This window comes from Erpetoichthys calabaricus, chromosome 5 (genome assembly GCF_900747795.2).
Source record: "Erpetoichthys calabaricus chromosome 5, fErpCal1.3, whole genome shotgun sequence".
Taxonomy (NCBI): Eukaryota; Metazoa; Chordata; class Cladistia; order Polypteriformes; family Polypteridae; genus Erpetoichthys; species Erpetoichthys calabaricus.
In genome coordinates, this window is record NC_041398.2 from 168130663 (window position 1) to 168156279 (window position 25617).

The window sequence follows — 25617 nt, forward strand, 5'->3', positions numbered from 1 at the left end:
GCTAATGCTCCTATTATTGTGCACTTGATTCCTTCCATAGGTTTGTAATAATATGGTAGATATAGTCAGAAGTTTTCAATAACAAACTAAAATATTGCAAACTTTAATTTCATCTGTATCTTGATGCATCTTTTGGCAGTTATATTTTTAATAACTCTTGCTAATGTATCAGCATTGTGCTTCATATAAACTAAAAGCATCACACACAAGCTGCGGAAGGACTTTTAATCCTGTAATCCAAAATGGTGGCATGATGTGCTGAAAGCCGAGCCGATACACAGCAGCCAATTTCATTCATTAACATTTCATCTGTGACCATCTTCACATGATAGTTATTAAAAAGAGATGGCAGAGCCCAGCTGGTCAAATATGAAAAAGATTAATAACAAATAAATAGGATTAATACTGTCACCTTTATTAAAACAAAACAGCTAAAAAAACCAAGCCTTTTCAAAGCTTTGTGCTTTTTTTGCCAAGATAAAAAATAGCCATTTACAATACAATAAAAATAAAAGTAAAAATCATGTGCTAAGAAAGAAGAAAGAAAAACCAAGATGAGGTTATGTGAATGATGGCAACTGTCTAGTACACTGCTGCACTGGGAGGATATGAGCGTGGTCACCTTCATCTGTAACACTTCTGGACAAACTCAAAAATGAAAACTGAGTCAGTAAAGGAAGTGCCGAGGGAGGGACTGGAAGTGATGAGCTATGATAAAACATGAAGTTTGCAGATGGTCAAGCTGGGGTAGGAATGGCGCCCCACTGCAAAGGGAATGCTGTGTGACTCAGCAGAGGCTGCCCCCTCCTCTTTTTAACGCAGGCCCACTTATCAAGTCTGGAGGCTGGGTGTGCCACTCTGACAGGTGGATGGCTCGGCTGTTGGCCGGACAGCCACCAACTCTAAATTTCTTCTATTTCATAATTATTGAGGCCACCGTGCTCCTGGGAACACTCAAAGCTTTAGAAGTCATTTTCTAACATTGCCCTCATCTATGCCTCACCATAACTTGATCATGCAGGTCTACAGAGAGTTCCACAGACTTCATGGTTTCATTTTTGGCCTGACATGCAGTGTGAATTGGGGGACCTTATATAAAGCACATGATGTCCAATCAAATCTGTTTGCCACAGGTGGACTCCAATCAAGTTCCAGACACATCTCCAGGGTAATTAAAGCAAACAGGATGCACCTGAGCACAGTCCAGAGTGCCACGGCAAGGGGTCTGAATGCTTATATGAATGAGAGATTTCAGTTTGATTTTTAATAAATTTAAAAACCTTTCTAAAACAGGTTATGGGCTACTGAGTGTAAATTGATGGGCACAAATGGCAAATTTATCCATTTAAAATAAAATCTACAACACAAAAAAGTGTGCAGAAAGTGAAGCTTTCTGAATACACTGTATAAGGGGCTGCACTATAATTTGAGGCTAATATGTCAGCTGGGAGTCCAGGATAAGTATAGCAAGTCATTAAATCTTGCAGACATTGATGTGAAGTGATATCGCCAGAGCAAGTGAAGCTGCTTTATTACTCTGGTTTGTTTTTCCTGAATATTGGAAGATAGCAAGAAGAGATTAAAGCAGCATTTCACTGATCCAATTTCAAAACCCATCCTGCATACTACAAAACAGATAACTCTTGCTGCTGTAAATTAGCACTCTCTTTTTTTCATTTTAGTTTCCTCAAATTAAGTTGCTTTTACATTTTACCGAAACACTGAGGTGCAACATTTACTGTAAGCTTGTCGCCATAAAAACTGACTGGGTGGGGCAATAAGTAAAACTTGCTGATCAACTACGTTACTGGGGGGCTTCTCATCATTTTACTGAGTAGGTCAACATTGCTTTTCTGCAGTTCCTGTAATTTTGGCCCCAGGGTCTTCTCGCTTTTAACAGTCAGGCACTGTTGGAGGGCATTAAAATACCTCATTTAGTGTAAAAAGTACAAGTGGGCAAATAGGTGGCTGAAAAGAAATCCACGTTGCCTAATTGGCAACACTTTGGTTTTAAAGCAAATGAGCGTCAAGAGCCAAACGATTTAACCAAAGTTATCTGTTGATTTAGCAGGGAGGAACTCGCATAGATATTTGCATGAAGCCCATTCAGGTTAATGCGCAAGGTTACCCAATGCTGCTAGCACAAGAGCTAAAGGCTCATCTCATTGGCCATTAATTGTTGGTGCTTCTGAATTGAGAAAAAGTACAAAAAATACGCAGGGCAGTACAAGATGGACACAATGGTAGATAGCACAGCTGTTTCACATTATTTATATGAATAAATTATGTTCGTGTTATGAATCTTCTCCAACATGTCATTTTAAAGTACAAATAATTTTTTTTTCGCTAAGCAACATATATATCAGCGTTCAACTCCTCCAAAATGGCACATCTGAACAGAGAATGGTCAGTTACAGCCTGGAGTTCAATTAAGCTGAATCCCTTTTGGTTTTAATAATTAAATTTGTGACAGAGAGACATGAACCATCAGTGGTCTTGCCTCACTGAGTCGCTTCTCTTGTGGGTGCCTGATGTCTCCTGTGGAGCTGATTGGCAAGCATAACACTCTTTGCAAACGCACTGGCTCACTGAAGGTCTGTTTATTCCAAGAAGACTGGATAAGGTGTTACAGCCAGTACCAGTGGCAACATACCATAATGAAAGCTACAACATATTTTTAATAAATATACATTTTTGAAATGTCTTATCTTCTCAGATACATGAATATAAAAACTTGTGAACAATGTATGCAGAAACTGGGCAGTCACTGAAAGATCTAAGCAGGATTTTCTCTCACCAGTCTTGACCATGTTCATGCATCCAGACTGATCGCAGCAAAGCTGTGGGTTTGGCTAGAGCTGTCGAAATTGCTATACATCCTCTGCCTCACTTGTCTTCTCTTAACAATATGCCACAAGTCACTCCTTACGGTGGCCTACATTATCTACAAAAATATGAAGCACACAAAATGGCGCACCTACCTTGTTGAACCCCACAACTGAGGAGGCTGTCAAGATACCTAATTTGTTTTTTATGAGGAAAAATGTAACTGGATTTGAATCTTACTGCTAAAGAAGCATTTACAATTCCATAGTGTAAATGCAGTGCGTATATAATGTGTTAACAGGCTATCCATATTATAAGACCCTTTAAGTTTCCCTTCTCCTCCCACCTTCCTCTAAGCTGGAAAAAATATTGCTCAGTCTCGAGGACTCACAGCATTCTGTAATATAAAAAATTATTTTACAGTCCCTCCCTTTCAAAGATTCAAGAGGACAATGTGAAAAGGATCTCTCACTCAACATATCAGAAAAGGAGTGGAAGGCAGCAATGCAGAGAATTCACTTGAGCTCCATATGGGTAAAGCATACAATTATTCAACTCAAAATTATATATCGAGCACATCTGTCTCGCTTAAAACTGTCCAAAATGTTTCCAGGGCAAGATCCAATCTGCGAACGCTGCAATCAAGTTCCAGCCTCACTGGGCCACATGTTGAGGGCCTGCACCAAATTAACATCATTCTGGACAAAAAAATGTAAGTGCCTTTCAGACAGCCTTGGTGTCACAATCCCTCCTAATCCATTAACAGCTGTGTTTGGTGTTCTTCCAGATGGGCTTAAAGTGGAGAAGGACAAACAAACTGTGACTGCTTTTACTACACTATTGGCACAGAGACTTATTCTGCTAAACTGGAAGAATCCTAACTCTCCTCTTTTAAGTCAGTGGGTAACTGATGTTATATATTATTTGAAATTGGAAAAAATCAAATTCTCAGAGGATCTGTGCAGAACTTCTTCAAAACCTGGCAGGATCTATAGTAATTAATAATATTTTAGAATAAGCTCTTAAAGTACTGAGGTAGTAGATTCTCTCCCTATTTCTTTTTCTTCTCCATTTATCTGTACAGTGATCCCTCGCTATATCGCGCTTCGCCTTTCGCGGCTTCACTCCATCTCGGATTTTATATGTAAGCATATTTAAATATATATCGCAGATTTTTTGCTGGTTCGCGGATTTCTGCGGACAATGGGTCTTTTAATTTCTGGTACATGCTTCCTCAGTTGGTTTAACCAGTTGATTTCATACAAGGGACGCTATTGTCAGATGGCTGAGAAGCTAGATTGCTTACTTTTCTCTCTCTCTTGCGCTGACTGTGATCCTGACGTATGGGGATTGAGCAGGGGGGCTGTTCGCACACCTAGACGATACGGACGCTCGTCTAAAAATGCTGAAAGATTATCTTCACGTTGCTATCTTTTGTGCAGCTGCTTCCAGAAACGACATGCTGCACGGTACTTCGCATACTTAAAAGCTCGAAGGGCACGTATTGATTTTTGACTGAAAAACAAACTCTGTCTCTCTCTCTCTCTCTCCCTGCTCCTGACGGAGGGGGTGTGAGCTGCCGCCTTCAACAGCTTTGTGCCGCGGTGCTTCGCATACTTAAAAGCCAAACAGCCCTATTGATTTGTTTGCTTTTCTCTCTCTTTCTGACATTCTCTGATCCTGACGCGCACTCCTTTGAAGAGGAAGGTATGTTTGCATTCTTTTAATTGTGAGATAGAACTGTCATCTCTGTCTTGTCATGGAGCACAGTTTAAAAAAAGAGACAAATGTTTGTTTGCAGTGTTTGAATAACGTTCCTGTCTCTCTACAACCTCCTGTGTTTCTGCGCAAATCTGTGACCCAAGCATGACAATATAAAAATAACCATATAAACATATGGTTTCTACTTCGCGGATGGCTCTGGAACGCAACCCCCGCGATGGAGGAGGGATTACTCTATTCGCCTATTAAACTCTTCAGTTTATTTATTTTTACTAATTTTAAGTTTTAGTCTGTTGGCCATGCTCTCTTTCTCATGGGTGGGGGTTGATTTGTTTTCAATCCTATTTTTTTTGTAAAAATTGATCTACTTGTAAGGAATGATTACAATAAAATCAAAAAAAAAAAAAGTTTTCCTTCTCCCCCCCATGCTGAAACGCGTCCGTCGAGTTGTTTGTCCACCTGTGATGCAACAGCAAGTTTGCCGCACCACTGCTTGCAGTCTCGCCGTGTAACGCATCAGTCGCCAATGTTTGATGCTGGTTGAAGTGACCTGGTTTTTTTTTTTTCTTTTCTGTTCCCCCCCTCCAGGAGGACCCTCTCCCAGCCACTGATCCATAGATGCTGGATCGACCTGACAAGGAGGACTATCTGTTCCTGAACTGAAGAAAAGCAGGACGACTGACAATGTCACTGCTTGCTTGTTGTGTCTGTGTGTATTGAAGTGGTAGCTCCCGTTTCAATAAATACCCTGGCTGTTCCTGTTTTGACTCGAATAAAGCTGGTTTTCCTGAAGCCCTTGGAGTCAGCCTTGTCTTTCAGGTGCAAGACAGTGACATATGGGTCACATGGTGCCAGGAGTGGGGTTTTGCACAAATGGATCCCCAAAAGGCACATAATGTCCTTCTAACACTGGAGCAAGATGAGGCTCCAGTAGGCGCCCCTACCCTTACTCATCCAAGAGATGTGCTGGTGAAGGTGGCTCTCTTGGACGATCAAGAGTGTTTTCTATTCTCTTTGAATGCACAGCAACACTGAAGTGCTGGAACAGGGGAGGCTGGGTGGCTATTTTGGCCCCGTTTTTGACTAGAGAGGCCACTACAGGTCATGCAAAATCTCCCTCCTGAAAGGCTCGATGACTGACTTCATGAAGCAACATATCCTCCTCTGTAAAGCCATGAGTCTGTGGTGAATTGATCTGGAGCACCCTATATGGGGACAGGTTCAGGATTTGGTAGATCGGATTCAAAGCTGGTTTCACAGAGACACCTTCGAGCGCATTGTGGAGAAGCTCGCTATTGATGTAATCCTGTCAGGGATAAACAACTTTTATGATGAGATGCTCCAGAATGACATCCATTCACTACTACACCACTCATTGCTGTGACCCCTCCTTTTCGAGTCCTGACACCACTAGTGGGGCCACATGACCCGATGCCACATGTGGAAGATGCTATCATATGTGATCAACTGGAACATCTGGCTTGGGAATGGCCCAGGTATGAGGTTCACAAGTATCCCCCCAAGATGTTAAAGAAAGACAATTTTAAGGTCTCTGTGTACTGTAGTCCACCGTAACTTGCTCCAGTGGACCCCTGTACACGACCACAGACTGGGAGAACATTCAGCACCACTGATGTGCTGGAACAGGGGAGGTTGGGCAGCCCTGTTTTTGACAGGACAGGCCCTACAGGTTAGTGCTGGGAGGTATACCAGTTCATACCGAAAAACGTTTTTTATTTTTGTTATGATATGGATTTTTTCTTATACTGCAACACCGGCTTAAATAGCCTAAACAACGTTCGGAGCGTGGCAGAGCGGGAAACTGTTTAAGGGGGGGCCTTTTTCACTGCTACACCGCTAAACACACATGCAACATGCGTTAGTGGAGGTATTGAGTGGTGAAAATGGACAGAGAACATTCCGAAACTGAAGCTGTAGCAGACGATAAAGTTGTACATGATGACACAGAAGAACTTTTGCCGAAAAAAGGAGCTGTGTCTGCTGTCTGGAGATACTTTGGTTTTAAAAGGTTGGATGTGGACCAAACAACTATTTAGTGCAAATGCTGTCGAGCAAAAGTTGCCACCTGCCACGAGCAATTTGCAGCACCCACCTTAGCCGCAGACATGCTTTGGAGTACCATGAATGTATGGAACTAAGATTGGCACCCTCCACGTTCTCAAGTAAAACTGATAAAGCTAGAGGACACTCAAGTCAGACGTCACTTATAGACGCGTTTGCTGGAGGTACTGCCTACAAAAAAAAAAGCAAGCGGTGGATTGAGATGACCAACACCATTACAGTCCATATAGCTAATGTGTCAGTGGACAGAGATTGTTAACATTAACAGAAAGTGTAATTAGTTTACAAAACATATTTACTATTTATTCCTTTTCTAAGACATGTTCAGTGCAATACAACTTTTGACAAGCACCTCTGGATATTTTACCAAGTCTAAATGCCTCATTGGATGGTTGAAAATATGTTGTAAAAATTATAGTTTAAGTTATTTGCAAAATTTGTTCAATAAAAAGGCTCTATATTTTGATGGCAACTGTCATCCAATGTGATTCCTTCTGTTCATTGGTGCCACCCCCTTGAAAACTATCACTTTATGGGGCCATGCAAACCTGTATTAATACTTGTGTGCACATTAAAATGTTTTTTTGTACAATGTACAATTCTCATGACAGTAGTTTATTCTTAGCCAGTCTACTGCAGTAATTGCAGTGGAAAATGTGGTTAACATCCACTCATGCATGGGGAAAAAAAATACTGTTGAATACCGTGATATAGAATTTTGGTCATACTGCCCAGCACTACTGCAGGTTATTCAAAATCTCCCATGGGGACATTAAAATGTGTGAGATGATCTATGATCTTATGCCCTCAAGTTTTGGACTGCCATATCAGACACTTCAACCCAGGCCTTTTTTTTTTTTTTTTTAAATAACAGGAATGCCCTGCACGGTGGCGCAGTGGGTAGCGCTGCTGCCTCGCAGTTGGGAGACCTGGGGACCTGGTTTGCATGTTCTCCCCGTGTCTGCGTGGGTTTCCTCCCACAGTCCAAAGACATGCAGGTTAGGTGGATTGGCGATTCTAAACTGGCCCTAGTGTGTGCTTGGTGTGTGGGTGTGTTTGTGTGTGTCCTGCAGTGGGTTGGCACCCTGCCTGGGATTGGTTCCTGCCTTGTGCCCTGTGTTGGCTGGGATTGGCTCCACCAGACCCCCGTGACCCTGTGTTCGGATTCAGTGGGTTGGAAAATGGATGGATGGATGGAATGCCCTCTTCCCACGCATTTTGGCCACCTGCAGAGCACCTCCCTCTATAGTAGACAGAGAGGGGACTTACTGCTGACAAGGGAGCTGGCTTAGAAATTGAACCTGATTTGACCAATGGGTTGGGGGACAGATCCTCACTTAAGGGTTTGGGACAACTGGAGGACTCTGCACCACAGGCGCTCACGCCTTCCACAAGCCCTGACGAAACAATGGGGGAAGAACAGGATGCTGCATTAGGCTCAGGGGAACAAGAGACGGACAGCCCCAACATAGTTTGCACGCTTGTAACAAGCCAACAGAAGCTTAGACTTTGCATCTAAACAAGCACATGTCACAGATGATTCTTACTATATGGAGAGGGAGAACCCCCACACTTTGTAATTGAGGATGGGCTCTTATATCAGGTGATTTCTGATTGCATAGGGGAAGGGCGGATTGAACAATTGCTGGTCCTAAGCAGGCATAGAGGGACAGTTTTAACAATTGCTCACACCCACGTCCTGGGGGGTCATCTCGGCTCCGAGAAGATGAGGGTTCGCATTTCAAAACATTTTACAGGCTGAACATGGGCCAAGATGTGAAGCAGTTTTGCAAGTCTTGTCCTGATTGTCAAGTTATTTCCACTCATAGACCCAGTAGGGCTCCCCTCTCACTGATTCTTATTTTGACTGTTTCCTTTGAGAGGGTCGTGTTAGATATTGTGGGCCTACTTCCCAAGAGTAAAAAAGGTTATCAGTATATGCTCATGTTGGTTGATAATGCGACAAGATACGCAGAGGTGGTTGCTCTGTGGAATGCTAATGCGCAGGCTGTTGCTAAGGCTGTCTCAGAAATTTTCATGCATATTGGCATCCCTCGCAAGATTCTAACTGACCAGGGTATGCTCTTTACCTCCACTGTTACGAAGCAGCTGTGAAAGAGCCTTGCAATCAAGCAATTGAGCACCATTGTTTATCATATGCAGACGAATGGCCTGACTGAACGATTTAATAAAACTCCAAAACAGATGATTTGCTGGGTGTCTCATGAGAACCTGATCGCCTGGGATACTGTGCTGCCTTTTCTCCTGTTTGCTGTTTGGGAATCCCCCTCAGGTACCTACTGGGTTGAGATCCTTCAAACTTCTATTTAGCCACTGATCACATGGGGTGTTGGACATTTTTCGGGAAGAATGGATGGGGGTTCGTGATGCACCTCGCGGGGGGAAATTTGTCGATCGGGTCATTTTGCTCCAAGAACAGATTTCAGAATTGTCCTCTATTGTGGTGGAACATCTGCAGAGTGAACAGGAGGAGAAAAAATGTAATCTATCTTACTAAACCACAGTTAATTTATGCATGGCGGACGCACCAAGGCGCAAGCGCACTGCGGCCTTGGTGCCCGCCCCAGAGTCCAGAGTCAAACGCACGCATGCGCACTGCGGCTTTGGCGCCCGCCCCAGAGTCCAGAGTCAAACGCAGCGGCTTCCCAAGATGTGGCGGCGCCCGCCCCAGAGTCAAACGCAGCGGCTTCCCAGAGTCAGTAGGTGGCGCCCAAATAACACAACGTGCTGCGCCGTGGCGCCCACCCCAGAGTCAAACGCAGCGGCTTCCCAGAGTCAGTAGGTGGCACCCAGACAACATGACCTGTGAGCGCCCAAACACCACAACCTGTACAGTCATGGATACAAACAATGAACGAAGGCGCCCACACAAAGAAACCGCTTTAGTTCAAATAGGGTTAGTGAATTAAATGGAAACTTTACCATGCCTACAACCTGTGAACTACACCTGAGGTAAAGCGTGCACACCAGGCTGTACAGCCGCCCGGATGCGACCGCCCACACCACCGCATATACCCTCCATGATATTTCATCACGCAGTGGCTTCCCACCGAGGCGCATATTGCGCCGTGGCGCATGCCTCAGAGTCAAACGCAGCGGCATCCCAGAGTCAGTAGGTGGCGCCCAAACAACACAACCTGTTCACTACACTTGCTCTAATCCACTGTGCCAGTAACATAGATCCCAGCAGTCGGTGTCAGCAAAGGCAACAGGATCACATCTCCACAAAACAAAACCGCTTTAGTACAGATATGCGTATTGAATTAAATGACATTTCCCCAGACGCACCCACCCTCCATGATATGTCATCCATCCAGATATCGGACGGAACAGAAACTGATTGCCATTCTTGGATTTCCGATTCGCTAGCGAATCGCGGGCTTACTTGTTATGATAAGAAAAGCAAACTCCGCAAATTTGAAAAGGGTGATTGGGTACTCATGTTGATCCCATCTAACTCACATAAATTTCAGGTGAAATGGCTGGGTCCAGCAGTGGTGGAAGAATGGATAAGTTCCATGAATTATAAGGTTAGAATTCCCAATCAACGAAAGCCTGAGGAAATATTGAATACTCATCTTTTGAAGGAGTGTCATGACCCTCACAGAGTGCTGGCCATGTCCGCAACTGTTCCTCAGACTGAGGTTGCTACTGGTGATGATTTGGCTGACTCCCAGAAAGCCCAGCTGCTGGCACTGATCGGAAGGAACTCTGATGTCTTTTCGGCCATGCCTGTCCTGACTGAAATTGCTGAACGCAAAATCATAACTGAACTTGGCGTTAAAGTACAGGTGCACCTGTATCGTCTTTCTGAAGCAATGAGGAAGATGATATGCGAGGAGGTGAACCAGACAGATGCTCGAGATGGGGGTAATCTGTGAAAGTAAAAGTAAGTGGCAGAGCCCAATTGTAGTCCCAAAACCAGATGGCTTGATTCAGTTTTGTGTTGATTTTAGGTGTTCGAATAAGATTTCCAAGTTTGACGCGTACCTGATGGCTTGTATTGATGACTTGTTGGAGAAACTCGGGCTGGACAAGTTGTTTGAATCACCAGACTCCCATTCGGTCTCCATGGGGCATCTTTGACTTTTCAGCAAATGATGCACCAGATTCTTAGCCCCCAATCCGTGTATGCTGGAGCCTACCTCAATGACGTAGTCATTTTCAGTAATGACTGGAAGTCTTGACTGCCTGCAGAAGGAGCTTGACAGTTTGAGGCTGGCTGAGTTTACGGTTAATCCTAAAAAGTGTAGATTGGTATGTCAGAAATGCATTACTCGAGATATTCCACGGGGAATGGTCTGATCAAGCCTCAGATGGACAAGGTGGGGGAGGTGTTTGCATATCCTCATCCCAAAACACATAAGCAGGTTTGTGTTTTCCTTGGGATCGCTGGGTATTACAGGTGGTTTATTCTCAATTTTGTGCATCATGCAACCCCCCTCACTGATCTGACAAAGGGCAGGAAGAATATTGTCTGGGTTGATGACTGTGACAGGTCCTTCTCAGACTTAAAGGACGCTTTGTCCTCATTCCCGGTTCTATGGAATCCGGACTTTTCTAAGGAATTTATTCTGCAGATGGATGCTGGTGGTTCCAGGGCAGTGCTTTCTCAATGCTTCGATGGGGAAGAACACTGCATCACATTTCTCAGCAGGAAACTGCTTCCCAAGGAGCGCAATTACTCAAACACAGAGAAAGAATGTTTTGCAATTAAGCAAGCGGTGGAGACCCTCTAGTACTACTTATGGGGCCAGCAGTTTTCCCTAGTGACTGTCCATGCCTCACTACAGTGGCTCTACAGGCAGTGGTGGTGTATTAGCTTACAGCTGCTTCTCTTTGATATCGGCCATCATTCTGGGTTTGCACAAGTCAATGCTGACATCCTCTTGCGCCTGGCTGTGCCCAGCTTAGAATGCTGTTTTGTTCACACCAACGTGAACAAAGCTGATGGGTAAGACCCCTCCCCACCCCCCAGTGCTGAAATGAGGGTGACGTGTCTGTTGAGGGTTGTTTGTCCGCCTGTGAAGCAACTATGAGTTTGCAGCATTGCCACATAACATGTCAGTCGTCTGATGGTGGATGCAGGGAGCACTTTAATTCGGCCACTGACCATTTATAAAAGCGTAAAGATTTTCTCCTGCTTGTTTTAATACTCCGACTTGTTGTCTGGCATCATAAATATAAAAGAAAGGGGGAAGTATTAGCTACGATAGCAGCTGACCATGACAGAGTGGTAAGAGTATAGTTGGAATTTGGAACACACTGTTGAGGTCAATGTTGTAAAGACAAGTGTCACCACAGGATCATTCCACGATAAAACAGGGCTCACAGAAACACAAAAAAATAAACCTTACATGCTGTTACATGATGCCCCCCAATATAAATAATAAAAGTACATTTTGGCTGCACATTTTTATTTACACTATTTACTTCAAACATGTACTGTAAAGTGCATTTCACAGAAAGCAATGCCTCCTACAATTACTTTTAATAGTGTACATTTGAAACATTTTTAAAAATATATATATCAATGTTCATATCAATATTTTTGTTTAGTTAGAAGAGTCTACCAATATTAATAACCTCTGTCAAGGACACAATAACAATCCATTCCCTGCAACTGCTATCTTCACAAAGATTCGCTCTTCACCAGGAAATTAATACAGTGATGGAAGAGCAAATCCGCATACTCAGATGAGGAAAAAAAAAACAAATAAAGATTTAATCTTTCAAGATAAAAGGATACCTTTCAGGCAGGATATTGTAAACAACCAGGTAACATGCACAACTAAATCAACCAATGCAGTAAAGTGCCACGTGAAGTGTGAACATAAAAGAAACTGGATGAGAGAAGAGGTAAAAAACACCAACTAAAGTCAAGAACCATAGACATCATCTCATGTCACACATACTGTACATTTGTTCTTCTTACAGGTAGTACTAGGGTGTTGTACCGTGTTAGCCATTATGAATGTAGAGAAAAGCCAAGCAAAATGACACCTTTTATTGGCTAACTAAAAAGATTACAATATGCAAGCTTTCGAGGCAACTCAGGCCTTGCCTGAAGAAGGGGCCTGAGTTGCCTCGAAAGCTTGCATATTGTAATCTTTTTAGTTAGCCAATAAAAGGTGTCATTTTGCTTGGCTTTTCTCTTCTTCTTACAGGTAAATTAAAGGGCATTCAACATTTTATTTTATTTTAGGGACACTTGGTTGGATCTGCACATTGCCATTTGCTTTTTGTTCAGTCTTATGCTCATCTAAAATGAGAAAGTAACTGATTTATGGATAAATATCAAGGGCATGTCTTAACCCAGAATTTTTAATACAGTATGTAAAATTAAACTAATGAAACACAAAAAAACATATGCAGTGTTCAATATTACATAGTTGCCAAAAGACAGTCATTTAAATCATCAAACCAATAAGAACACTGAAAGACACTGTGGTCAACTATAAATGAGCTGCTCATAAATAAAAACAAACTTACAGACCAAAAAATAAATTAAAAATAATTAATTAAACCTAATTTACAATTATAATTAGAAAACATCAGACTGACCTGAAACAGCTTAGAGAAGACATGAAATGTGTAAACAGCACAGGACCCATCTGTATCTGAAAGCATCTGGTTGACATGACACCGCCATGCATCTTCCTCATCATCATAGGATACTGGCTGGAAGGCTGCCAAAATGGCCGACAGAAATGGAGAAGGAGGAGGAGAGGTGTTCACTTCTGGAAAGTTTTCTTGGTCTCCTTCATCTTGGCTAAAAATAATGACAAGTTCAACAAAATCATAAATGGTTATCATATGCATATCTAACCATTTAAGTACAACATTTCACATAAAGTGGTAATGTAAAAGGATTATGTGTAGACTTTTAATTTAATAGTGCTTGTAAAATGAAGAAAAAAAAAAGAAAGAAGAGCTTCACCCTCTTCCCCAATTTAAGTACAAAGATGGTGTCATTCAGTGACCAGAGAGCAGCCCCTTTTCAAAAGTTCAAAGGACCTGCTGGAAAGGAAAATACTTACATATTGGTATTACCAAAAAACTTGACCAAGCATAAAGAGTAAATATACTGCAAACTGGTGACATTCAAAATAGAAGAAGATATCATGTCTGACGTGCTGTCCCACAAGCACCGCCACAAAGCAGTGAACAGCTCCTCACTGTGATTATCATCTCAAGATCGCAGCCGCCAGCATCAGCATATTTAATGCAAAATGGCCAGGCATGAAAATGGGTGAGAGATTTTTTTTTGTTTGCTGCAGTAGCCAAGGTTTTTTTTTTTTTTTTTAATTATCCTAAGTAATTTCTGTTTCAAGAGGGTAAATGAATTGAAAGACAGCCATTAGCCCTAACAATAAATTTAAGAGGCTTCCTTTGTTGTCCAAGTGAACAGTTGGACCATCAGTGATTTATCAGTGGCTATGACAGTCACTTAAGCAGAGCATCAATCAAACTGCTCATGGCTTGGCTCGGCTCTGGAAATTAGAATTACCTTTGAAGACATTTATCATTAAAGAAAGATGACTGTAAGCTGTGGGATGGAATGGGTGGTTAAATGGGCTAGATGTTTATTATTATCAATATAAATGTTTAATCTTCAACTGTTACAAAATTAACAATTAACAAAAACACCTCAGCTGTGGGCTACAGAAAGCACAGCAGCAACTGCTGATATACAATGAACAATGGCAAATAAAAAGGTGAAGCATCTTACGTGTTTTCGACAGGAACTCTTCATCATGTTGTCATGGTTGGAGTACTTAGTGAGTTTACAAATGTTAAAGCTGGCTGAGTCATTAAAGTACATCCGTTACATTTTCTGATGGATTTTAAACAAATGCTTCGAAAGAAGTAAAAATAGGGCTCTCATGCAGTTTGGTTTACCTTGATACTGCCCTGTATTTTTTCACAAAGGTTCTCTTGGTAATAAGGATGATTTATTTAAACAACTTCCTGTTTTGCATAGATGAAGGTGCATGCATGCTGAAACCTTATTAAATTGTGTAATAATTGTGGCTTAGATGCCACCAGCTATATGAAATATCACTCATAATGTGGATGTTTCAGCTGTTTATTCAATGTTGTTCTTTCGGTACCAACACCATGCAGGGTCAGTTTTCCATATTAACACTGAAAACATCTTACAGCAGCTTGGAGGAGTTTTCTTGAACTGAAAACCAGCATGGCTGTGTGAGCCTTTAAACATCTCCGCCTTGCCTCGTGAAAGGGCTGTACTGCATATGTATAATGGATTCTGATTACATATGGGGAACATGCTCAGTAGGAAATGACAGGCAAAGTACAGTTACTACATATTATTTATTCCAGGAGACTGAATTTTGGAGAATTACTGAGGAAACATTACATTTTGTTTAGAAACACAGCTTTTAACTTTAAAACTTAAATTCAAATTGGTTCGGCCTTCCTCACACATACAAGGGGTATAAGGACTGAATACCAAATAATTAATGTCAGAAACAGTCATTATCTTAGTAAGGTGATCTACCAACTAACTGACTGCATGGCTGTCAGACGTGAAATGCTAAAAGGACACAACAAGCCTGCAAGGACTTTTTAACATACGCAGCAAGCATCAGAAATGTCTTCATGCATTCTTATACTACACAACAGCAGCAGTACACAACCAGGAGGCACCCATTACATTTTATGTTATTTTGCCCAACAACTGTATTCTTTGATTGCAGTGTTAATTCTTGCCCATTTGTTGGGCAATAATGCTTCACATTCTTTGATCAGTGCCATTACCATTCAGAATAACACACCTCTGAACCTGGACTTTTATATCCTTATTGTGATAAAAGCCAAATACAGATATGGACTGTACATTTATAAGAGATCAAGGATGACACCCATTTGGACATGGTCCCCTAAGACGCAAGTTCATTGATCACATTAATGGTGAGTGGGATAATAACAAAATCGAAAAGTGGGAATAATTAACTACTGAATCAGCAGCCCTTTAAAATAACATTGGCAATTCAGGAGAATTAGCCAATTTAAATTAGCATAGTAGTGTGTGTATATCTATCTATATATATATCTGTGTAAGTCCCTGTCTTGCATGAGGCTGAGTCTTAGTACTTTAGCAAAACCAGCTTTATTCCTGCTTGAAACAGGAAAAGCAGGGTTATTTATTGTAGCAGAATCTGCCACTCTGCTATATATACAGTTAGGTCCATAAATATTTGGACAGAGACAACTTTTTTCTAATTTTGGTTCTGTACGTTACCACAATGAATTTTAAATGAAACAACTCAGAGGCAGTTGAAGTGCAGACTTTCAGCTTTAATTCAGTGGGGTGAACAAAACGATTGCATAAATATGTGAGGCAACTAAAGCATTTTTTTTAAACAAAATCCCTTCATTTCAGGGGCTCAAAAATAATTGGACAAATTAAATAACTGGAAATAAAATGTTCATTTCTAATACTTGGTTGAAAACCCTTTGCTGGCAATGACAGCCTGAAGTCTTGAACTCATGGACATCACCAGATGCTGGGTTTCCTCCTTTTTAATGCTCTGCCAGGCCTTTACTGCAGCGGCTTTCAGTTGCTGTTTGTTTGTGGGCTTTTCTGTCTGAAGTTAAGTCTTCAACAAGTGAAATGCATGCTCAATTGGGTTAAGATCAGGTGACTGACTTGGCCATTCAAGAATTTTCCTCTTCTTTGCTTTAATAAACTCCTGGGTTGCTTTGGCTGTATGTTTTGGGTCATTGTCCATCTGTATCATCAAACGCCACCAAATCAATTTGACTGCATTTAGCTGGATTTGAGCAGACAGTATGTCTCTGAACACCTCAGAATTCATTTGGCTGCTTCTGTCCTGTGTCATATCATCAATAAACACTAGTGTCCCAGTGCCACTGGCAGCCGTGCACGCCCAAGCCATCACACTGCCTCCACCGTGTTTTACAGATGATGTGGTATGCTTTGGATAATGAGCTGTTCCATACCTTCTCCATACTTTTTTCTTGCCATCATTCTGGTAGAGGTTGATCATGGTTTCATCTGTCCAAAGAATGATTTTCCAGAACTGTGCTGTCTTTTTTAGATGTTCTTTAGCAAAGTCCAATCTAGCCTTTCTATTTTTGAGGCTTATGAGTGGCTTGCACCTTGCAGTGCACCCTCTGTATTTACTTTCATGCAGTCTTCTCTTTACGGTAGACTTGGATATCGATACGCCTACCCCCTGGAGAGTGTTGTTCACTTGTTTGGCTGTTGTGAAGGGGTTTCTCTTCACCATGGAAATGATTCTACGACCATCCACCACTGTTGTCTTCCGTGGACATCCAGGTCTTTTTGTGTTGCTGAGTTCACCAGTGCTTACTTTCTTTCTCCAGATGTATCAAATTGTAGATTTTGCCACTCGTAATATTGTAGCAATTTCTCGGATGGGTTTTTTTTGTTTTCGCTGCTTAAGGATGGCTTCTTTCACCTGCATGGAGAGCTCCTTTGACTGCATGTTGTCTGTTCACAGCAAAATCTTCCACATGCAAGCACCACACCTCAAATCAACTCCAGGCCTTTTATCTGCTTAATTGATAATGACATAACGACGGACTTGCCCACACCTGCCCATGAAATAGCCTTTGAGTCAACTGTCCAATTACTTTTCAGCCCCTGAAATGAAGGGATTGTGTTAAAAAAATGCTTTAGTTGCCTCACATTTTTATGCAATCGTTTTGTTCACCCCACTGAATTAAAGCTGAAGGTCTGCACTTCAACTGCATCTGAGTTCTTTCATTTAAAATTCATTGTGGTAATGTACAGAACCAAAATAAAAAAAAGAGTTGTCTCTGTCCAAATATTTATGAACCTAACTGTAGGTTACTGGCCAAGTAAAACTGTTCCATGATTACAGTGTGACCGCGATCGGCTCACATTTGCTTCCGCAGCGAGCCATAGCAGCGCTGGGAGCCTGCGGTTGCCCTGGCAATGGATAAGCTGTCTTCCACAAATGTAGCGATCGTACTTTGGGACGCTGTTCGGCATGTCGTCTATAATCACTTCCTACTGCCTTCCTATAAAGAATTATCATTAACTAATTTTCTTCTATTGTGTTGTTTACAGCATTTTTTTTGTGTACGTTTTGCCTTCCAGTCTATCTGTCTATCTACAGTACTGTGCAAAAGTTTTAGGCAGGTGTGAAAAAATGCTGTAAACAAAAAATGCTTTCAGAAATATAAATAATGATTGTTTATTGTTATCAATTTACAAAATGCAAAGTGAGCGAACAAAAGAAAAATCTAAATCAAATCAATATTTGGTGTTACTACCTTTTGCCTTCAAACCAGCATTAATTCGTATAGGTACACTTGCACAAAGTCAGGGATTTTGTAGGATTATAGTCAGGTGTATGATCAACCAATTATACCAAACAGGTGCTAATGATCATCAATGTCACACGTAGGTTGAAACACAGTCATTAACTAAAACAGAAACAGCTGCGTAGGAGGCTTAAAACTGGGTGAGGAACAGCCAAACTCTGCTGCCAAGGTGAGGTTGTGGAAGACAGTTTCATGTCATGGCAAGATTGAGCACAGCAACAAGACACAAAGTAGTTATACTGCATCAGCAAGGTCTCTCCCAGACAAAGATTTCAAAGCAGACTGGGGTTTCAAGATGTGCTGTTCAAGCTCTTTTGAAGAAGCACAAAGAAACGGGCAATGTTGAGGATCGTAGACGCAGTGGTCAGCCAAGGAAACTTAGTGCAGCAGATAAAAGACACATCAAGCTTATTACCCTTTGAAATCGGAAGATGTCCAACAGTGCCATCAGCTCAGAACTGGCAGAAACCAGTGGGACCCAGGTACACCCATCTACTGTCCGGAAAAGTCTGGCCAGAAGTGGTCTTCATGGAAGAGTTTCACGCCAAAAAGCCATACCTCCGATGTGGAAACAAGGCCAAGCGACTCAAGTATGCACGAAAACATAGGAACTGGGGTGCAGAAAAATGGCAGCAGGTGTTCTGGATTGAGTCAAAATTTGAAATATTTGGCTGTAGCAGAAGGCAGTTTGTTCGTCAAAGGGCTGGAGAGCAGTACAATAATGAGTGTCTGCAGGCAACAGTGACGCATGGTAGAGGTTCCTTGAACGTTTGGGGCTGCATTTCTGCAAATGGAGTTGGAGATTTGGTCAGGATTAATGGTGTTCTCAATGCTGAGAAATACAGGCAGATACGTATCCATCATGCAATACCATCAGGGAGGCGTATGATTGGCCCCAAATTTATTCTGCAGCAGGACAACGACCCCAAACATACAGCCAAAGTCATTAAGAACTATCTTCAGCATAAAGAAGAACAAGAAGTCCTGGAAGTGATGGTATGGCCCCCACAGAGCCCTGATCTCAACATCATCGAGTGTGTCTGGGATTACATGAAGAGACAGAAGGATGTGAGGAAGCCTACATCCACAGAAGATCTGTGGTTAGTTCTCCAAGATGTTTGGAACAACCTACCAGCCGAGTTCCTTCAAAAACTGTGTGCAAGTGAACCTAGAAGAATTGATGCTGTTTTGACGGCAAAGGGTGGTCACACCAAATATTGATTTGATTTAGATTTCTCTTGTGTTCATTCACTGCATTTTGTTGATTGATGTAAATAAATGATTAACACTTTGTTTACAGCATTTTTTCACACCTGCCTAAAACTTTTGCACAGTACTGTACATATACGCATATACATACACATATACATACGCATATATATATACACATATACATACATATACATACATACATATACATACATATACATATACACATATACATACATATACATATACACATATACATACATATACATACATACATATACACATATACATACATATACATACACACATATACATACATATACATATATATATATATATATATATATATATATATATATATATATACATATATATATTAGGGGTGGGAATTTAACAAGTTAATTGCGATTAATTAATTTGAAAAAAAATAACGCGTTAAAAAAAAATAATGCATTTAATCACACTTTGCATTCCAAGCAAAGGGGAACTTTTGTCAATGCACGATTTCCTGGTACACCGAATACATTGATGCACACATCAGAGCTACAAAAATGGAAGAATCGGAAAAGAAAGCGCGTTGCTAGGACTGATCGGAGGCAAATTTCATTTCAAAAGACTACCCGACAGAAGCCTTGATAAAAGCGTGGTTTTGTGCAAACTGAGCAAAAAGGAGTTTGCATACCACCAAAGCACTTCAACCTTACGGTACCATCTAAATGCAAAACATGTTGCAGTGAGCACAGAAACTGTGGGAGCTGTTAGCGCTAGCAGTACGAGTTCGAGTACCAACAAAAGGTGTCGGCAGCCCAAACTTGATGAAATGACTGGCTTCAAGACCAAAATTAGTAAGTCAACATCGGTCAAACTTACAAATTCTATCGCAAAATGGATTGCTCTGGACTGTAGTCCACTATCAGTGGTAGAAGATAGGGGGTTAGAAAATGTGCTACAGTTAGCGTCAGGTGATCCAACTTTCCAACTGCCGTGCCGAAAGACTATTTCAAGTAAAATTCAACAGCTTTATGACACTGAAAAGCAAGCAAAATTAGATGCATTACAGAAAGTGGACTTTGTGGCTCTTACTGGGGATCATTGGACTTCCGTTAGTAATTCTAACTAGGGGGCTCTGCCCCCTGCTTGCTTTGCTCGCCAACCCCTGGTGTTGGGTAACCCGAAATACACTGATGTATGTATGAGATATACTGGAGTGTAAAGGTGTAGATGACGAACAAAGGAAGTAAAGAACCCATAGCATAGCACATTAGAAAGATTTATTGGAATATTTCTTTATACACAACATTTGTAGTAAAGATGGTGTGTTGTCCTTGAATGAGTTTTCCTTGGTATGGAGTATCTACAACTTTAATGTCAGATGAACGCCGAACTCTTGAGATGGCTACATAAAGTTGTCCATGTCCAAGTACAGGCTCAGAGAGGTATATGCCAACTCTGTCCATGGTTTGTCCTTGGGATTTGTTGATTGTCATGGCAAATGCAGGTTTAATGGGAAATTGGCGTCGTTTAAGTGTAAAAGGTAATTCCAGGTCAGAACTTGTAAGGTCAACTGTAGGAATCAAAACAGTATTGTTAGAATGTGATCCTGTAAGCACTTTTGTAGACTTAGCTAATGGGTGACTGTTTATGACTTCAGCGACGTTTCTCATTATCAGCTCTGTGTATTGCTTGTTTTCAGGAAGGGTCATTCGTTGATAGATTGCGACATCTGGATCTAACACGTAGATTTGTGCATATTTGCGTTCGTGATTTGGTTCAGGGTGCACTGTTCCAATCCGATGTAATATTTGTCCACATACGCGAAAGCAGTATGGGCCATTGCCAGCTGGTGGCCTGATATTTACCCCGGTAGATGCAAAAGCAAATGAACTATTGTAGGATCCAATGCAGTCCATAAAGTTTTTACTTTCGGGTACATTGTTAGTTAGAAGCTTCCGTAGATATTCAGGAAAGTCATCTAAAGGAGGCATTCTAACCTGACCCTTTTGACAACAACGTGTAAACTCATTAGTTGTAGTGCCAGTTGTTTCTTCAGGGAAGTTAAGTGAATGACAATGACAGCAAATGATATTCATTAATCCTAATGAATGTTCATTAATAGTGGACTCATTACAGAATGCGTTGTCAGCTAATTGGCGGAATTGTTTAGTGGCTGTTTGTCGTTCCTTTCTTTGCCGTTTATCTATTGCCTCTGCTGTTTCAGAGGAGCGTTGTAGGCGCCTGCGTTCATTAATTGTATTCAGGCGGGCTCGTTTCTGTATGTCTGTCAGTTGAGATGTTTCGTTTTGGAGCCATGACTCCTTTGGTTGCGTTGTTTGAGAAGCGCGCTGTAGGCGCCTGCATTCATTGTTTTTATCCAGGCGGGCTCGTCTTTGTAGCCCCGTTAGTCGAGCTCTTTCTTTTGGAGCCATGCCTGCTTTGCGTGCAGCATTTCAGACGCGCGTTGTAGGCGCCTGCGTTCATCGATTTTATCCAGGCGGGCTCGTTTGTATATCTCCGTCAGTTGTGGTCTTTCGTTTTGAACCCGTGCCTGCTTTGCTTCCGCAGTTTCAGATGCGCGTTGTAGGCGTCTATGTTCATTGTATTTGTCCATGTGGGATGGATGGCTCATTTTTGTAGCTCCGTTAGTCGAGCTGTTTGGTTTTGGAGCTGAGACAGTTTTGCTTTTGCGGTTTCAGACGCGCGTTGTAGGCGCCCACGTTTAATGATTTAATCCATGCGGGCTCGTTTTTGTAGCTCCGTTAGTTGAGCTGGATTGTTTTGGAGCCGTGACCGTGACTCCATTAGTTATCCGTTGTCTACCGTTAGTAATATGGATAATTGCACTTACTGTTAATATGGAGCATTTTCTGTGGTTGTACTGTTAATAATGCATCACTGTAATGTGATTCACATATGCTATATGGTTTGGATGTGTGAGGATGCCGAACGTTTAATACGGAGAGTTCGTTTATTCTTATTACCCGGACCATGCTGTGTAGTGTAGACGTTTAGTTCAGAAGCGCGTTGTAGGTGCCTGCGCCTTTCGTACTTTCTCACGCCTTCCGTACTATCTTTGTGGACCTTTGCGGACTCCGTAGTGTCTTCCGTTTGACTCTGGGATGCAGTGCAGAATCCTCTTTTCTGTGTGGCGTTAGTTGAGCTATTTCGTTTTTGAGCCGTGACTCCTTCGTTAGTTGAGCTCTTTCGTTTTTGAGCCGTGACTCCTTCGTTCGCAGTGGATCAGACTTCGCTTGCGGTTTATGAGACGCGCGCTGTAGGCGCCTGCGCACTATGTCTCCTGCGTCCATCGCCGTGTACCTGCGTCCGTGCCTTCCGGTTTACCATTCTCGGTTAGTACTATGGATTACATCGGAGTCACTGCACATATTGTTGATGTTACAGATGGGACATGGAATCTACAGTCATTTGTCCTGACTGTGCAGAAGACAAACACCAGAAACTATGCCGAAAACTGCGCTGAGCAGTTTCTCTTTGTGGCAGGGGAATGGGGAATTCAACAAAAGGTCACCACAATTGGAACAGACAGTGCACGAACCATGGTGGCTGCAGCAAGACACCTCCCATTCCAGCACATGCCTTGTGTTGCTCACATCTTGCAAAGAACCATCACTGTTAGCCTTGCTGATAGTGGGTTTAGGGCTGTTTTTGCTGCTTTAGACAAACAAAAGCACAACCTAGTCATTTTAACTCCATCAGAGCTGGTAAAACTCCAAAAGCTGGTGACTGTCCTTGAGCCATGCAGGTAAATAAAACTTTTTTTAACTTATTGTTACTGTTTCTTCAAAAAGCTCTATAGTTGACAGTTATTGTGTAGATTAATAATTACTTTCTTGAACTGTCTACTACAGGTTTGTGACTGAGCTTCTTGGAGGTGAGACATATGTCTCATGTTCAGTGGTTTTACCTGCTTTCTGACACCTGCATCACACCATGGATGTCTCCGATGATGACTCATACTACATGGTGAAAGTTAAGACTGCCTTCACAAAGGACCTATCCCAACGTGTAGCTACACTCAACCATCAGTGGCTCAAGATAGCTACTGTGCTCGACCCACGCTTTAAGGATTTAAAGTGTCTTGTGAGGGGAGAGCGAGAAGAGGTTTGGACCAGCCTTGAGGCCCTGCTGCAGGAACAGTGTAAAGATGCCACCACAAAGGACCCAGCAAAGACAAAGAACCTCCTTCTCTCTTCATTGTCTTCAGACTCTGATTCAGATGAGGAAGCCCTGTGTAACAGGGCCTTGAGTTTGTACAGAGCAGAATCCACCATCAGCGAGACAGACTGCCCTTTGCAGTGGTGGTCCAGTCCAGCAGGGACCTACCCACAGCTGTCTGTCCTGGCCCGCAAGTATCTGATTAGTCCTGCCACTTCTGTCCCATGTGAGAGACTGTTCTCACTTGCAGGTCACATAGTAACAAAAAAAGAGAGCTGCCTTGAGCTCTGAAAATGTGAACAGGCTAGTTTGTCTAAGTAACTGGCTGAAAGAGACGGACTATAAATAAGCATGGAGGTATTGTGAGTCCAATGGGTTTGTTATTTTTTGCACTAAAATGTTCAATGATCACAGTGTTTTAGCCTAATGTACAAAATAATTTTGGCTAAGGTTACTCAGAGTTTAAAGGTGAAGCTGGTCAAATTACCTTTTATGTTTCTGCCTTATTTTTTTAAGAAGAAAAACTGCACTTTATGTTGAAATTTTTATTATTATTATTTAAAGACAATACCATTCTGAAAATGTACTTAAAGTACTTAAAATAGCACTTTATTTTTAAGTCTGCCCAATTTTAGCCAGGGATATTATTTTTGTTTCTGTTTTGAATTGAAATGCAGTTTAAATGCATTTTTTTTCACAAATTAAAAGAGCTTGAGTTTACAATATTCATGTCCATGTCTATTATTTGATTCTATTGCCCACTAAAACCCTTTTAAATTCAAAAAACATTTCCGCTTTGGGGCAAATTTTCTTGTGTGATTAAATGCGATTAATCAAGATTAATTAATTACAAAGCCTCTAATTAATTAGATTAATTTTTTTTCAGTCTCACCCCTAATATATTATATATATATATATATATATATATATGCACACACACACAGTAGACCCCCGTGAAGATGCGGTTCAGGGTTTGTGGATTCAGTCGTTCTCTGATTTTTCCTTAGAACCTAACTATTAATTGTTAGAGGGAAGTACAAACATCCTCCACAATTTGTTATGGCTTTTTTCGTGGCAATACTTTGCTGTAGAGAGAACAGGAAGCAACCGCTGAGGGAAACGCAGTTTGGGTTGGTGAAATTAGCCAATCCGAGAGCGTTATTCATTTCTCCTTGCTGCTGATTGACTGCTGCCCTGTGACGCGTCTCCAGCCGAGTGTTCTAGTGTTTTCCATTTTGCTACTGTATTCATTTTGTTATTCTTAAACGCACAAGATGTTGCCGAAATGTCCTACACCTTCTGGCACTGAGCCTAAGTGCCAGAAGAAGTTTAAAACACTCCAGGAGAAGGTTGAACTACTGGATTTGCTCCGGGAACTAAAAAGTTATGCTGCACTAGTGCACCACTATGACATTAATAAAAGCACCGTACGCTACATAAAGAAGAACGAGGCTGCGATCCGTAGTACCATATGTGTAAGTTTCTGTGATAGTGCCAAAAAGGTAACAACCATAAGGAATAAAAATATCGTCAGAAGAAAACCCGTCCAAAGATATGACTCCTCCTGAAGCGCCTGAAGAAGAGGCGCCACCTGAGCAGTTGTAAATCCTCTGGCTTGTACTGCACCACTACTTCATCATCATCATCAATATCATTCATCATTGGTGAGTACCTGTACATTTTACTGCATTTTAATAAAATTATGACGGATTTACTCTACTTATAACAAAGAAAACAACAGCGCATACCAAAGAAAACGCGCTTGCATGAATTACAGTATGTATAGCAGTAAGATCATTTACATTCTAGCAATGTGGGAGACATAGCAGTACAGTACTGTACAGTAGACAGTTTACCTTTATATTCATTTTTAGGTGATGTATTAAGGTAATTTGTTAGGTAATGTATTAAGCTAAGTTTGCAATGAAATTAAAGTGCTTTGGGGGCATATTTAGGGTTTAAACTATAAAAATAGGCATTTAAAAGGCATTTTTTAACCACATCCAAAAGTCGTGGCTTTTCACAATTCGCGGGTGCTATATTATATATACATATATATATATATACACAGTGCATCCGGAAAGTATTCACAGCAGATCACTTTTTCCACATTTTGTTATGTTACAGCCTTATTCCAAAATGGATTAAATTCACTTTTTTCCTCAGAATTCTGCACACAACACCCCATGATGACAACATGAAAAAAGTTTACTTGAGGTT

At 41.5% G+C, this 25617-nt stretch overlaps 1 protein-coding gene across 7 annotated transcripts in view; it reads right to left on the bottom strand.

The window, feature by feature from the left end:
• fryl (furry homolog, like) overlaps positions 1-25617 on the bottom strand; it is a 621684-nt gene that overhangs the window by 17052 nt on the left and 579015 nt on the right. For all 7 annotated transcript variants that reach the window (XM_051927632.1, XM_051927631.1, XM_051927630.1 and 4 more), the window contains one exon: positions 13216-13423. In XM_051927632.1, the coding sequence (XP_051783592.1) occupies positions 13216-13423 (208 nt within the window). The remainder of the gene's footprint in view (positions 1-13215; positions 13424-25617) is intronic.